This window comes from Colias philodice, chromosome 26 (assembly GCF_061535455.1).
Source record: "Colias philodice isolate Cphi_HAF_F1 chromosome 26, ilColPhil1 Martin Lab GWU primary, whole genome shotgun sequence".
Classification (NCBI taxonomy): Eukaryota; Metazoa; Arthropoda; class Insecta; order Lepidoptera; family Pieridae; genus Colias; species Colias philodice.
In genome coordinates, this window is record NC_143111.1 from 2,821,302 (window position 1) to 2,836,772 (window position 15,471).

The 15,471-nt window shown below is 34.8% G+C and overlaps 3 protein-coding genes and 1 long non-coding RNA gene across 4 annotated transcripts in view; 1 reads left to right on the forward strand and 3 right to left on the reverse strand.

The window, feature by feature from the left end:
- LOC149476791 (uncharacterized) overlaps positions 1-15,471 on the forward strand; it is a 465,754-nt gene that overhangs the window by 362,206 nt on the left and 88,077 nt on the right. The window lies entirely within an intron of this gene.
- Etf-QO (electron transfer flavoprotein-ubiquinone oxidoreductase) overlaps positions 1-15,471 on the reverse strand; it is a 110,084-nt gene that overhangs the window by 80,129 nt on the left and 14,484 nt on the right. The window lies entirely within an intron of this gene.
- On the reverse strand, positions 1,115-5,831 carry LOC149476804 (uncharacterized). The gene is made up of 5 exons (XM_089711255.1): positions 5,783-5,831; positions 3,141-3,295; positions 2,517-2,688; positions 1,855-1,950; positions 1,115-1,249 (listed from the first exon to the last, which is right to left on the reverse strand). Exons 1-5 carry the CDS (start codon positions 5,822-5,824, stop codon positions 1,115-1,117), a joined length of 600 nt encoding a protein of 199 aa, XP_089567381.1. The 5' UTR covers positions 5,825-5,831.
- LOC149476805 (uncharacterized) lies at positions 7,571-15,436 on the reverse strand. The gene is made up of 6 exons (XM_089711581.1): positions 15,305-15,436; positions 9,609-9,850; positions 9,068-9,308; positions 8,269-8,424; positions 7,966-8,028; positions 7,571-7,723 (listed from the first exon to the last, which is right to left on the reverse strand). Exons 1-6 carry the CDS (start codon positions 15,347-15,349, stop codon positions 7,571-7,573), a joined length of 900 nt encoding a protein of 299 aa, XP_089567707.1. The 5' UTR covers positions 15,350-15,436.

Here is a 15,471-nt window from a genome sequence, read left to right on the forward strand (position 1 = left end):
TCAACTCAATAGTTGCAAGCTGTGCCTATTTATTGTGGCGACGAGTAAAGCTGTATAGGCGCAGGTTATCATCACTACATAGTATAAAACAATTTATATCTATAGTTAAAAAAATGCTAAAACTCATGAAATTATTGTATTGTCACCGATCTTTGATAAGTGTAGCAAGTTTGAACGAAATCTGTATGTTCAAAGTGGATCAAAATCGAAGTTCACATACATGTGAAACTAATAGATAAATAGAAAGAGAGTGTTAACAAAGTCGCTTCCCGCTGTTTGTCCCTATGTATGCTTAACTACGCAACTTATTTTGATGCAACTTTTTTAACATATTGCAGTCAAAGCAGGTGAAGCCGTGGGCGGAATGTTACTTTCAAATATGGACTATCAACTATCTGACCTACGTAACTTTGTTTGCCGTCAAAAGGAATATTTCATTTCATGTTTGCAACATTTTTCGTGGATGCTCTACATTGGTCGTTGTGTGACAGTTAATAGCTTTCTTCAATAAATGGATTTTCAATTCGAACCAGTTGTTCTTGTGACTAGCGCTTTCAACCAACTAATCTCAAGATTCATGATATTAGTATAGATACTCTCAGATTTACTATGGATAAGACTCTTAGATTTTTACTTTAATAAATAATACGATTAAAAAACCCTCTAGCGCAGTCTTTAAAATAAAATGTTGGATCTGATACAATAACACATTTTCTTTTATTTAAACAAGTGTTCCAGACAAACACACTAATCGATTTTATTTAAAATTCACGTGTTATTCTTTTATAATATTATTAAGCTAAATATGTATTATCAAAACTAGAATAATTTAACAGTAGGTAGGTACCTATTTGAATTGATAGTAATTTTAAATAACCAAATTTTTACTTTCATGGGCGATAAACTCTATTTTTTATTTAAATATAATTTTAGTTTAAAAAATGATTTACAAATTTAACTATATTCATAGAATCTTACTTAATTTACTACCTTATTAATATTAATTAATTATTTATTTATTTATTTTATTTCATGATCATAAGTTTTTTTTTTAATGTAACTAAGTAAAGATATGCCAAAACCGAATCGAGTAGGTCATAAATAAAACACAAATTCAGCCAAGATTTTTAATAAGCTCTGTCAGATATTTAAACTCCTTTTTATTGTGTATTTCGTCGTCTTGTTCAGGAGGGGGAGAGGCGCGGGTCGCTGTTGCTGGTCCAGGCAGCTCTGATACAAATATACGCACCTATTCACAAATAATTTGGTTATTAAAGAATAAAAAAATAAATGAAGTATATACATAGTACATTATTAAACATTTACGGCCTTACTAAATAAAAAGTTAATCAATGGATAAATTTCTACCATTTTCTACCATAGCTGTGTCCTGCTCTTGCTCACATGAAACGTCAATCATAAAAACAAGACAGGTTATTGCAATAACTAATCCATTGCAAAGCGAATGGGTAACATTTTATGAGTAAGACCTTAAGTATTGTTTAACTAACGCACTATCAGCATATTTCACTTCCAAACCCAAATTGAAAATTTTATTCATCATCATCTTACAAAATACAACTTAAACAATTCAATAATCGTGCACAAAGCAATATAGGATGCAACTAATACCGCAAGTAACTTATACATATCCATACTAATATTATAAATGCGAAAGTAACTCTGTCTGTCTGTCTGTTACTCAATCACGCCTAAACTACTGAACCAATTTGCATGAAATTTGGTATGGAGATATTTTGATACCCGAGAAAGGACATAGGCTACTTTTTATTGCGAAATATGTACCACGGGCGAAGCCGGGGCGGACCGCTAGTAATTTATAAATGTGGATACCTTATTATTAACAGCTCGAAAGTTTTGTAGCAATTTCAAAGCCGATCTCTTCTCAGTGGGATGAGATATTTGGTACAGACGCAAAGCTCGGTGGAACTGTAGAAATATATATTTTCAATGAATTATTCGAAAATTTTATGCCGAATTATAAGGAAGTTACTTATAATTCGGCACTTTAATTATAAGGAGCACATTTTGCATATTTTTATGGAAGAAGCCAAGTTGTTTTACTGTACGTATTCTATGATATATTTACTGTAACACTAAACTAGTTATTCTCACACACATTTCAAAGTAAATAAATCAGACATTACATCGTGCATTAGATAGGGACGCATGACCATAATCTCGCCTGATGTTAAGCTGAGATGTGGTCTAAGATGGTACGCGCTTCCCTAGAAGGTACCTGTTCACTCTACGCTTGAATATCACTATTACTACATAGTATAAAACAAAGTCGCTTTCTCTGTCCCTATTTCCCTATGTCTCTTTGTATGCTTAAATCTTTAAAACTACGCAACTGATTTTGAAGCGGTTTTTTTTAATAGATAAGTATATAATTTATTAGGTTTTAGACAATGCGGGCGAAGCCGCGGGCGGTAAGCTAGTATTATATATTCTCTATCCTATAGAATATAGATGAACCGAATAACCGACCATACCCGCTCCAACAAACACCAGGTGTCTTTATACTGCTGCAGGAACACCAGCGGCGTCAGTACGGCCGCGTGGTACGCAGCTTCGCGGTCGAGCAGCTGCTCAGTGTCGGCCAGACCGTGGACGGTGGCGCGGTACTTGTGCAGGAAAGCTGTGTTCGCGTGGTCACGGTCGAAACTGGGTAAACGATCATGATCACGATCAAAACAGTTTCGGTGGAATATAGACGCTTGAAGTTCACAAAATCTTATGAAATAAGATATCTTTGAGCAGTTTTTAAGTTAGCAGTTTTGAGTTTATATGAGATTTTGTGTAATGCAGTTCTCTACAATAGAGTTTTTGCAACGGTTTTTTCTCGTCACTTTCATGAAAAATGATATATAAATATTAGTAGCTATAGTAGTAGTTGATAAATATTCAGCCGTAATTTCTTTTAAGCCGAATAATGTTGTCGTGTAAATTCCTACTATCCTATCCTACTATCTACTATATAGTATACTTACAATAATATTATAAATGCGAAAGTTTGTGAGGATAGATGTATCATGTATATTTGTTACTCTTTCACGCAAATACTACTGAACCGATTATTATATTTGATAGAGTTCATTAAATGATTAAGGACTTACTAAGGCAAAATAGCGTAAAACCGTTTGATGATATCCCTACTAGAGGGCTGTATCTTCATACACGGCAGTTCAACATCCTCATAGGGCCGTCTCAAATGCCTGAATGCCTTGTCTTCTGTCTCAGGACCATCAAAGTCTACACTATTTACAGGCATCTACAACAAATTATCTTAAAGCTTCAAAATGTTAAAAATAAGGGTAAAACTGTACATTATAGGGCGTGGAATTTGGGGGTAGTGGGGGGTGGAGAGAGGGGGGGTGGGTACTAGGAACTTCCCCTGTAAAGGGGGGGGCGCGAAAATTAATAGTTTTCGAGATATTTACAAATTCAGTTTTGGTCCGCCTAAAGCAAAGGGGGCGCAAAGTAAGGACTTAGAAAATTTTTGATCTAAAGTGAAAATTGTATAGGAATCATAAAATACATAATTTTTATTGAAAACGCTAAAATAAGCATGTTTTATAAAAAAAAAACTTTTTCTCTAAAATTATTGATGATTGATGATAAAACCTAACCTAACCCTTTCCCTATCTCCTCATGTCTTTTTTATATTGTCTCAGACACTGCCTTAGCTCCGGCGCTACGGGAAGTGCAGCCCTTCCGCCCTTGCGTGACAAAGCACGGTCGCCCGTACTCCACTTCGCAGCTTCAGCTTATTGGTCGCCTTCGGCGACCAGCCTCAGCCGCTCCGCTCCGCACGGCTCCCGAGCTTTGTCACGGCGGGCGAGGGCTGCTCTCCCTCCGCGCCTCCGGCTTTTTACATACACTCTAGGGGTAGGGCAGACAAGACCACGTGGAATTCGGGGTTGACAGCTTCGGTTCTGTGGCAAGTCTTATGATAATGCAATGCTTATTTTAGCGTAACGTTTTTTAGCTAGATTCGGACTTTCGCAGCTTAATATTGAATACATAATATTCCATCATTGAAAAAATTTACATTTTACAATCCGTCATGTATCTTGGTAATTATCAAGTTTAGAGAAAAGTTGCCCCAACAAAACATGCTTTTATTAGCGTAATCTTTACGATAAAACAACACACGTAGGTATTTGATTTTTTTTTGCGCGTCGACGGAGCCCCGCTTCGCGGGGCTCCTATTTCTGTGTAGTTTTTTTTTTAAAGAAACCTAACCTAACCTAACCTAACGGCTAACCTAACCTACACTAGATTTTTTTTTGCGCGTCGACGGAGCCCCGCTTCGCGGGGCTCCTATTTCTGTGTAGTTATTTTTTTAAAGAAACCTAACCTAACCTAACGGCTAACCTAACCTAAACTAGATTTTTTTTGCGCGTCGACGGAGCCCCGCTTCGCGGGGCTCCTATTTCTGTGTAGTTTTTTTTTTAAAGAAACCTAACCTAACCTAACCTAACGGCTAACCTAACCTAAACTAGATTTTTTTTTGCGCGTCGACGGAGCCCCGCTTCGCGGGGCTCCTATTTCTGTGTAGTTTTTTTTTTAAAGAAACCTAACCTAACCTAACCTAACGGCTAACCTAACCTAAACTAGATTTTTTTTTGCGCGTCGACGGAGCCCCGCTTCGCGGGGCTCCTATTTCTGTGTAGTTTTTTTTTTAAAGAAACCTAACCTAACCTAACCTAACGGCTAACCTAACCTAAACTAGATTTTTTTTTGCGCGTCGACGGAGCCCCGCTTCGCGGGGCTCCTATTTCTGTGTAGTTTTTTTTTAAGAAACCTAACCTAACCTAACCTAACCTAAAGGCTAACCTAACCTAACGAATTGAGGGTGAATATCTCCGCCATTTTTGATTTTAGAGAAAAGTTGTTCCTATAAAACATGCTTATATTAGCGTTATCTTTACGATAAAACAATAATAAATAGGTGTTAAAATGACACCAACTCCATCAAAAGTCCTGCGCCCCCTTTGCTTTAGTCCAACCCAACTAGCTCTAGTGTTAAAAGGTTATCTAGTAATCCGAATAATCGGACGATTAAATTATTTTATTCATCCGGTAATCGGACGACTAATTTATTTTATTCATCCGTTTAGGGGACGACTAGACACTTCTATTAATATTTTTGTTAAATTATAAATTGCGAATATTAATAATTTTATTTTATTTAATCTAATTTACAAAAACTATACTTAATAATAATTATTTTTAATGTTGTTGTTAAAAAATATACAAATTTCATAAATAAAATTTAAATTATAATATTTTTTTTTGTTAGATAGAAATGTTTTACCTGAAATGAAACGCGTTTGACAATCGCTGTAGGTCAATTTGACACTGTCATAACAGTAAGTTCGCGTTTCAAAGATAAAATGGAGTAAAATTTTCCGATTTTCAAAAATTCGTGACTCAAAAACAAAAAGTTTTCGCGCTGTGAAATTTCAGATTTAGGTTCCATAGGACAATAGCTAACCACAAAAAAAATTACGACTCTCAACTCCACGCCCTATAATGTACAGTTTAGCCAAAATAAGAGCGTGTGTGCCGAGTACACGTGGCAGAAGTGAAACTTCTTTGGCAATATTCAAAGATAACAAAATCGTCGCCTTACTCCATGGAGTAAGGCGACGTCATGACGTGACGGTATTGCCTTGAAATTTTACTCTCAACGCGCCTAAACAAGTTTCACTTCAAAATAAAATAAAAGAAAAGAAGTGAATTTTACACTAACCATAATGAAAAACAATATTATTTCGCACAACTTTGCTCCCATGTCAAGTATTTGTACTCATTATAATTTACTTATTATTGATTCAAATCATATTAGATTTTATTGAGTTGTTTGTGACATCAATATATTTGATGAAATCAACGGATCCGTCATTTTACAAGATATTCTCAAAAAATACAGAGTAAATAAATCTAGACCCTTGTACATAATGCTAATAAAATTATTATGTATCTACTATTAGTTAATACGAGGTTCATACGGTTCATACATTATATTGTTATGTTTACGTTATATTACTATTCGGACCTCGACAATATTAACAATATCCATCTTATTTTCATAATATGCTCTGAGAGATTGTTGTTCAAGGATTATAGACATTTGTATTTGTATATGTAACAATATTTATCTATACTAATAGGTATTATAAAGTTGAGGAATTTTGTTTGCTTGAACGCGCTTATCTATGAAACCACGGTTTCGATTGGAAAATGTTTTCATTGTTAGATAGGCCAAATATCGAGGAAGGCTATAAAGCTATCCCATCCTACTAATATTATAAATGAGAAAGTTTGTGAGGATGGATGTATGGATGTATGTGTATGTATATGTATGTTATAATGTTACTCTTTCACGCAAATACTACTGAACCGATTACAATGAAATTTAGCACACATATAACTTGGATGTTAATCCAAGTTATGGGATGGGATGAAACCTATCCTATGTTAACACATAGGATAGATTTCATCCCGGATATCCCACGGGAACGGGAACCAAGCGGGTTTTTTTTGAAAACGCGTGCGAAACCGCGGGCGGAAATCTAGTAAATCTTAACACTAAGAGCGTATACGCACTATGCGGGTAGCCGCATTGCGGGTAGCCGTCCGGCTGACCGCAAGCACAATTATGTACGTAATATTCATTTCTATGCGCACTGTGCGGTCTGCGGTAGCCGCATCGCAGTGCGCATAGAAATGAATATTACGTACATAATTGTGCTTGCGGTCAGCCGGACGGCTACCCGCAATGCGGCTACCCGCATAGTGCGTATACGCTCTAAGGTCTAAGACTAATAGAGCATAAAATTAAATGACTAACCAGAAACAAATCTACCCAATGTATGATGTACTTAATCATTACAAATAAAATTAAACGAAGCATAAAAAGTATCAGCAAATGATTAAACAATAATCGCATACATTTCGCGAAAATCGCTAAAAGCAAAATCACGTAGCGGTATTTCCCGCGCGGCGGCCATGATTCGCGCGAAACCACAGACTCCCGTTTGACAGCAAAGTGAGACTGAAACGTCACAGATAACGCATGGAATTACAAATATCCAAATATCCCTCTAGCTTTAACTTCATTCAATAAAACATTTAAATCGTAAACTTTTCAGTAATATGATCACGTATTTTGTTCCAGAAGTAAAATTGGACAATGGACGCGGTAGTTTGTACAAATATGTAAATCATAATAATTTTGTTATGAACAACTAGCATATCGCTCGCTACTTTGCTCACGTGAGCTGAGTTATTTGTTATCACTTTTCATCATTTGTTTTCTCTGTACTTAAGTTTTTTTTAAGTATGTATTCACCAAAACTCGTAAAAAGCTCGCGTTAAAATGGAATAGTAAATCATCATCTAAACGTATATCAATTTGACTTTTGAAAGATCGATTCATTACCTAATAGTTTCTTAATAGTTTATTTTCACAAGAATTATTTTGCAATTATCACCTGAAGGAATTAAAAAAAATAACCACAATACAATAAATAGTTTATTAAACCAGTAAACTGTTAACAAACACAATCACAGACACGGTAGAGGCAGTACATCCGTTGGCGACGATCAATCGACTCACTTCTACCTCTGGTGACACCTGACCTGGTTGTGGGGACTGCAGGAGTTCCAGCTTGTATTTTGGATGGGGAATCTAAAAATATAATTTAAATAGATTTATCTAAATAAATATATTTAAATACGAAGAGATTGTTTAGTTGTTTCAAAGATGTGGTAATATGAGTTACTGGTAATAGTAATAGTAGTGTTAGATAGCCCATTTATGAAGTTCTTAGGTAATCTATAATTATTGTTTTGTAGGAAATACTAAGACTACAAACGTCTCCTATTGAAACTTCCATATTATGATATGAGTAGGTTGAAGGTTCTAATAACCTCCGTCGCCATAATCTTCTGACGTTTCTTAGCACGCCTCGAAGTTGAACTTTTCTCCGTTCTCTGTAACATAGTTGGAAAAAGTATTGTTACATAAGGAGACAACAATTATAAACATGTATTCTGGCAGACGTACAGCAATAATACAAATAAGGAACAAAAAGCAATCAAAATATAAAAATTTGCTCATTTCATTTCATAACCATAAATCATAATCGATGCAAAACATTTTTAAGCGGAACAGATGCAAATTATTTTCATTTCAATCATATTTTTACAAGATTTATCCTCATGTAAACTAACTTTAACTTTCCGCGACGTGGTCTGATACAAGTCAGCGGGTGTGATGCTCTGAACGAACTCTTCCATGATAAACCGGGCCCTCGCCACCACCATCTCGAGTTGTCGCATCTGCTTCGCTATCTCATAGGGCTTCGCCCCTGATAGGTATTTGTTTACCTGTAAAATATTTTGGTAGACAATTTCACAAATGTACTGCAAAGAAAAACTATGTAGAGTCGTAAAATCGTTGAGGCAATTTGTTAAGCTGGCCGAAATGTTATTTTTCCGTATTGTTTTTGCATCGTATGGCTTACGAAAATCAACACAAATCAATCAATAAAACAATCATATCTATTAAATTTAACTATTTAATTTTATGAATAGAAATGTGTTATAAAGAACGTAAAAGCCGAACTTGCTCATTTTGTATATTTATAACAGTGCTCTACAATATCTTAATAGTTAATATATATAAATCTCGTATCACAATGTTTGTCCTCAATGGACTCCTAAACCACTTAACCGATTATAATAAAATTCGCACACCATGTGCAGTTCGATCCAACTTGAGAGATAGGATAGTTTAAACTGTGGTTTAAACATGTAGGTACCACGGGCGAAGCCGGGGCGGACCGCTAGTAATATTATGTATTAAAGAATAACCTTTAAATCTTTCGGTACGACATTTCAATATTTATTTAGTTAAGTTCGCTCTTGTCCTGAATCAATTACTAAAAATCTAATGGCACATGAACGAAGTCATTTATGTTAATATTTAAATCTTGGAAAAACTGAGTTCACCATCATAAAAAAGACAAACCTTCTTTATAGGACACCATCCGTACTTATTCGTGGTGACAGGATCAGTCGTCAGCATCCATATCACAGCCAGGACCCTCGGGAAGGTAGTGTGGGGTTCTCCCATCATCATCATTGGTGTCTTCACCAGCGAGTCCAGATCCGGTTCTGCTTCGAAAATCGACGATTCAACTAGCAATTTTGTACGAACTAATACTTGGATTAGTTCAGAGACAAGCGTTCCTTCGTCGCCTTCTAGATTCCTTTTAGAAAAATGGAGTATATTCATGAAATTTGCATTGGCACGAAGATGGTTGTGTAGAGAATTAAAAAGTTATCATCTTTAATTTCATTTGTCTCCGACATTATATTATTATCACTCTCTAAAACTCACACTTTAGCCCTAACTCGCATCTGTCTCGAAGACCGGTTCTAGTTTATTCTGCCATAAGTAAGTATTCAGCCAAAACTTTAACTCAGTTCCATTTTCATTTAACTCACATTTTAGCACACAAACTCACACTTTCAACCTGAACCATACTATTTTAACACTTCAAACTTACTTCAACAGTTCCAACATAAGCCTTCCGACCTTTCCCGGTGTAGGCCGTGGATATACTATACAATCCGTGCTAACAACCCTTGCAGGAGGGGCATCTGTTTCGAAGGCTGCAGCTAGTTCTCTCTGACGGAAGTCTTCAGCAGCCATCCAGTCGAGGGTTAACGCTGAGCGGTACGCCGCGATGCCGTGGAGTGTTGAACGGGAGATGTTGAAGGGATAGTAGTAATAGTCTTCTGACTTGCACTGTTATGTATAGGACATGAATAATTTTAAGAGAGGACTGAAAATCTATATATATAAAACTCAAATGTGACTGATATAGTGATCTATCAACGCACAGCCCAAACCACTGGACGTATCGGGCTGAAATTTGGCATGCAGGTAGATGTTAGGACGTAGGCATCCGCTAAGAAAGGATTTCCCGAAATTCTTGCGGGATCGGGGAAAAACGGGGATGCACGTACAAAGTCGTGGGCGGAAGCTAGTAAGCAATAAAATTTAACATTCTCTATCGAGCGCGATCTAAAAACTTATAGGATAATTATTGTATAATATGCATTCAATATAAATAGTCTATAAAATAACCAAGAGAAGTAAATGAAAACAAACTATTAAGTTTACGTTTTAAATCATGAAGCATATGACAAGATTCCAAACATAGAAAAAATAATTCGTGTCTAGATCGTATGTAGAGACGAACCGATGAAAATTCACGAGCCCTTATAATAAAAATGTATATGAATGGAAAAAATATTCAGTTTGATTTTAATCACCTCTACAAAATAACTCAGTTACATTTGAAACGTTTTACCTCAAGTATCGATGAAATTACAATTTTAAGATAAGAATTCCCAAGCCGCCATTTTATGAAGATAGTTTGAATAAAAATGATATCTCAGGCATCCAATTTAGAAAAACGCTAAGCAGTAAAACAAAACGAGTACCGCCTTAGAAAATTCAAAATAAAAACTTTCAGATGTATAAAGTCGCATTTGTAAAGATTATAAATAAGATCAGAGACGGAGGGAGTCTCGTTAGCTGAAATTATTTAACTTTTTCAATTCTCTATCCTTTGTGCGCTGTGTTTCGTACAAATGACTTTATAAAAATTTACTTTGTAATTGAAACAAAAATGAGAGTTTCGACTTAGTAGTTAGTACAGGTGAAGCTTGGGTCTAGATGGATTATAATTTCTTGAATAATTACACGAGATATTACGTACTTAGCTAGATGAATTATTTAGGGCCGATTTTTCAATGCTTGGATAAAACTTATCCATCCATTAAAGTATTACACGATAATATTAAAATGTCACGTAAACTGTCAAATACGGGCAATTAGAATACGTTTTTAAAATGGTTGTTTTATACATTATTCGACGAATAAGTTTTATCCAAGCATTGAAAAATCGGCCCTTAAATGAAAAATATTATACTTATTCGTATAAGTACTTTACCTACCTTAAAAGACTGATAAATAGCTCTGTCCAGGGTAATTTTTCCCCTTACCCTGGACAGAGAATCTATGTTATCTAAGTACCATATAATCTCTGCCTATATATACTCCATACAGATTTGAAATAAAATGATTTATTCCTAAATGTAATAAGGTATAAGAAACGGCATAGGATAACTTTTCAAAAAAATACATACATACAAGATAACCGGCGATCGCAAAATTGGTGCACCCGTGTAAAACCGCAGGCTAATAGCTAGTGCCCAATCAAAATAAACTCAAATAAAAGCCAATATTATTTAATTACATCGACAGGGGCTTATTGTGTTATGAAGCAAAAGGAATATCTTCATTAACGATCCATTTTTACGAGGGTGAAATGTTAATTAATTTGATATGATTCATCGCTCCCATACACTCGTATTAACATTCACTTCACCCGTGTTATCTCCAATTTTATAGAGCTGAGCCTACACAGTAATTTTCCATTCAGAAATAAAAGCAAATTATGTTTACAAAATGGTAATACGACTATACGACTGGTTGAAATTCATCGCTTCTATACTTTTTTATTTTATTTCTAAGAATTTAAAATAACTAACGTAATTCACTATTTGGTATACCTATATATACAGCTCAAATGAGGTTATAGTTTTGCATACGCTGAGTCATTTTTTTTTCAAATAGATGAATTCTTAAAACTCTTATGTGTACAGTGTGCACCCATAACAATCAACCCGCCCAACTTTACCACCAGCACGTGAGCTATCGTTTAAGATTATGTTTTCATAGACAAAATGTTCACATTAGCGAAGCGGTATATCGGTATGCCAGCTGTGCGAAGCTAGAGAAGAAAACATGGATTTTCACGAAAAATTTAGCAAAAAAATTTTGACGTAATTTTGTTGTTTAAGTATTTTTAACGTGATCAGTGTAAAACACAAGTCTCTTCCCGCTTAGTATACCAATAGTGGGACACCCTGTATAGTACAAAATTGTTTAATTATGGATTTCAACCAGAGATTATAATTACATTGATTTTGAGAATCATGCAGGCTTAAGAATGGAAGAATACAATACTAGTTAAAAATTGTAATAATAAAAAATTCTTTATTAGGTACTGGACTAATAGAAGAGCTGCTTATAAAGATGAAACGGAACTAAAACAACGTCACGTCGCAGACAGTATTCAGTACAATTCAGTAAATCATACTCGAGCGATCAAAATGAATAGACCGAGTAATAAAGAATAATATAATGGTTGACCCGATACTAAGGGGTTAGGTACAAACAAATTTAGCTCGTAAAAATGTTTGATGAGCTATACCAGCAGATGGGGTGTTGGAGCCGGGGTAATTTATCATCAAACGTAAATTCTCGTTTATTCCGTAATTTGCTGCTTTCGCGCGCTTTATACAATTTATTGATATGTTTTATATTTGTTTGTGAATTATAATTATGAATATTTTAAATTATGAAGGGTCAATTGAAGGGTTGGGTAACAATATAATCAGGACATTATGTTTTAGCAAAAAGCGGAGTCCTAGATGTGTTTGGATCATATTTTTGTGTCACTAAAGTACAATCCTTTAAACGTAGGTAAAGTTTTTTAGTTATAGGTAGTGTAAATACACTACCTATAACTTAAAAATGGATGAACCTATTTTAACAATTTTTAGTTCGTTGGGTTGTTAATAGTTATGTTGGACAGGACTTCGAGTTGACTATTTAAGTGCTTGTATTCCTGTAATTTCAATTTGGGTACAAACAAAATGCGAAATATATTTCCGCCGACATTTACTGCTGGTATAGATACCTACATTATACCCTTCTCTTGACGGGACAGTCTAATTTTTCGCGCCATAAAGCTTCCTCGTGACCTCATTATAATGTAATAGTGGTAGTAAATTCAAAGAATATGTCATTACTCACAGGTGGCAGTATCAGGTCTATTATAATTAAAACTATTTCTAACTATTTCTATGTTTATATATTTAAATATATAGTTTCTTTAAACCGAAATAAATCGTGTTAGTTACACCCATGTTACACCTTATTACAGAATTCGATGGGTAATTTCTTATTGGATAAAAGTCTACACAGGCAGAGCCAAAGCGAGCAGTTAGTTAATATTGTAATATACAGGGTGTCCCAAAAAGTAGTGATGAACGGAAGCCGGGAGGTAGAGGACCTAAAGGGCTATCCGAATCACCCCCATGTATGTTATGCGATTTTTCGTATTTTCGGAGTTATGACGTTTTTTTTCAATTTTTCACCTATCGCCGAGTACGGTGATATTTTCACTCATGGTGACGTCAATTATTGCGGAAGGTGCTTGATTTTTTTTGTGTGCTAAGCTGAAAGATAGGCCAATTCAGTATGGTAACATTTACTATCGTTAGATCTTTGAATGGAATAAAAAAAAGAATTAAAATGCCAAGAAAGATAAAATTACCCAGTATGTTCTCCACTTCAAGGGCCCGTAAAAAAATAAAATCACATAAAAAAAGTTTTCCATTTGGCTTTTAAAAACTTGCTCTATCTATCAGGTAGCTACCCTGAAAATTTCATTTTATTATTCAGAAGGCTTCAATCGAAAAATTGAAATCTAAATGAGGTAAGTGCAAATATTGAATTAACATGATGATTAATAAAAACAAATTAAAACCAATAACAAGGTGTTTAATTACCAGAAATTTTTAAAATGACCCCGCTATTGCTCAGTGCAAGTGCGACATCACCGTAAAAAGTTGTCTTTTAAATGTCTGAATGCCCTTTTATCATTTTTAATGGTTTCTTCTGCTACTATGAATTTCCAGGTTATTTCGTTCAAATTGTGGCAGTCTCTCGTCTTTGTAGTATCCCCACGGAAAAAAATCAATAGGGTTTATGTCCGGGGACCGTCGAGGCCAGGCTAAAGGGCAAAGATACCCTGAAAGATGGATTGGTCGTTGCAGCCTGCGCATGCGCTGGTGACGCCTGCCTTAAAGCCTGGCCTGCACGGTCCCTCGACCTAAACCCCATTGATTTGTTTCAATGGGGATACTAAAAAGACCTCGGCTACTTGAGAGAATGCTACAATTTGGACGAAATAACCCGGAAATTCATAGTAGCAGAAGAAACCATTAAAAATGATAAAAGGGCATTCAGACATTTAAAAGACAACTTTTTACGGTGATGTCGCACTTGCATTGAGCAACAGCGGGGTTATTTTAAAAATTTCTGGTAATTAAACACCTATTTATGGGTTTTAATTTGGTTTTAATGATCATCATGTTAATAAAATTTTTGCACTTACCACATTTAGATTTCAATTTTTCGATTGAAGCCTTCTGAATAATAAAATGAAATTTTTAGGGTAGCTACCTGATAGATAGAGCGAGTTTTTAAAAGCCAAATGGAAAACTTTTTTTATGTGATTTTATTTTTTTATGGGCCCTTGAAGTTGTGAACATACTGGGTAATTTTATCTTTCTTGGCATTTAATTCTTTTTTTATTCCATTCGAAGATCTAACGATAGTAAATGTTACCATACTGAATTGGCCTATCTTTCAGCTTACCACACAAAAAAAAATCAAGCACCTTCCGCAATAAGTCACGTCACCATAAATAAAAATCTCATCGTACTCAGCGATAGATGAAAAATTGAAAAAAATGTCATAACTCCGAAAATACGAAAAATCGCATAACATACATGGGGGTGATTCGGATAGCTCTCTAGGTCCTCTACCTCCCAGCTTCCGTTCATCACTACTTTTTGGGACACCCTGTATAACCCCTGTACATTAATCTTAATTAACATTTCATTATAATACATTGTCAAGGCCATCAAAATATTATAAATGACAAGGTACTTTGCCTCGTGTACAATACATTACAACGACATTATGTAATATGATTAAGGTACGAAATGTTGTATTTTAATTAAGAAGTAAAATTACAAGTAAAAGCTGTAAGACATTTCATGTTGAAGTATATATTAAATAACACTCAATATCTATGAGACTTTCTGTACTAGAAACTGCAATGTCTTTGTAGCATACAACATTTGCAGTATTTTTAGAATAATGCATATAGAAGTATGTACTGTTTTGTAAGTAGACATACTTCCATGGTACGAAGTCTTTTCTTCCTACTATAATATAACTACGAAAGTGTGTTAATTTGTTTGTCTTTCTTTCACGTCGCAAATAAACGATTTTGTGCTATGATTTTTGTGTTTGGTAGTATTAAAAACTCACCAGTTGCAGTGGTATTAAAATTATTGCAAATATGATCCCAATCATTTTTGTATTCTATGGCATATTTGTGTTAGAGTGTATTATATCAGTTGTAGTATAATTTCAGTTTACAAAAGAAAAGTATTATTGATTACAATGTTCATTTTAATGCTAATTTACTGTCAATC

Excerpts from the sequence above, each read along its gene's own strand:
- LOC149476804 (XM_089711255.1), bottom strand. The coding sequence starts at position 5,824 with ATGGGAGCAAAGTTGTGCGAAATAATATTGTTTTTCATTATG. Across the intron at positions 3,296-5,782 it reads TAATATTGTTTTTCATTATG|ATGCCTGTAAATAGTGTAGA; the intron begins GTTAGTGTAAAA and ends AATTTGTTGTAG. Across the intron at positions 1,250-1,854 it reads TTCGAGCTGTTAATAATAAG|GTGCGTATATTTGTATCAGA; the intron begins GTATCCACATTT and ends ATTTGTGAATAG.
- LOC149476805 (XM_089711581.1), bottom strand. The coding sequence starts at position 15,349 with ATGATTGGGATCATATTTGCAATAATTTTAATACCACTGCAACTG. Across the intron at positions 9,309-9,608 it reads CTTATGTTGGAACTGTTGAA|GAATCTAGAAGGCGACGAAG; the intron begins GTAAGTTTGAAG and ends TTTTTCTAAAAG. Across the intron at positions 7,724-7,965 it reads AGAAGATTATGGCGACGGAG|ATTCCCCATCCAAAATACAA; the intron begins GTTATTAGAACC and ends TTATATTTTTAG.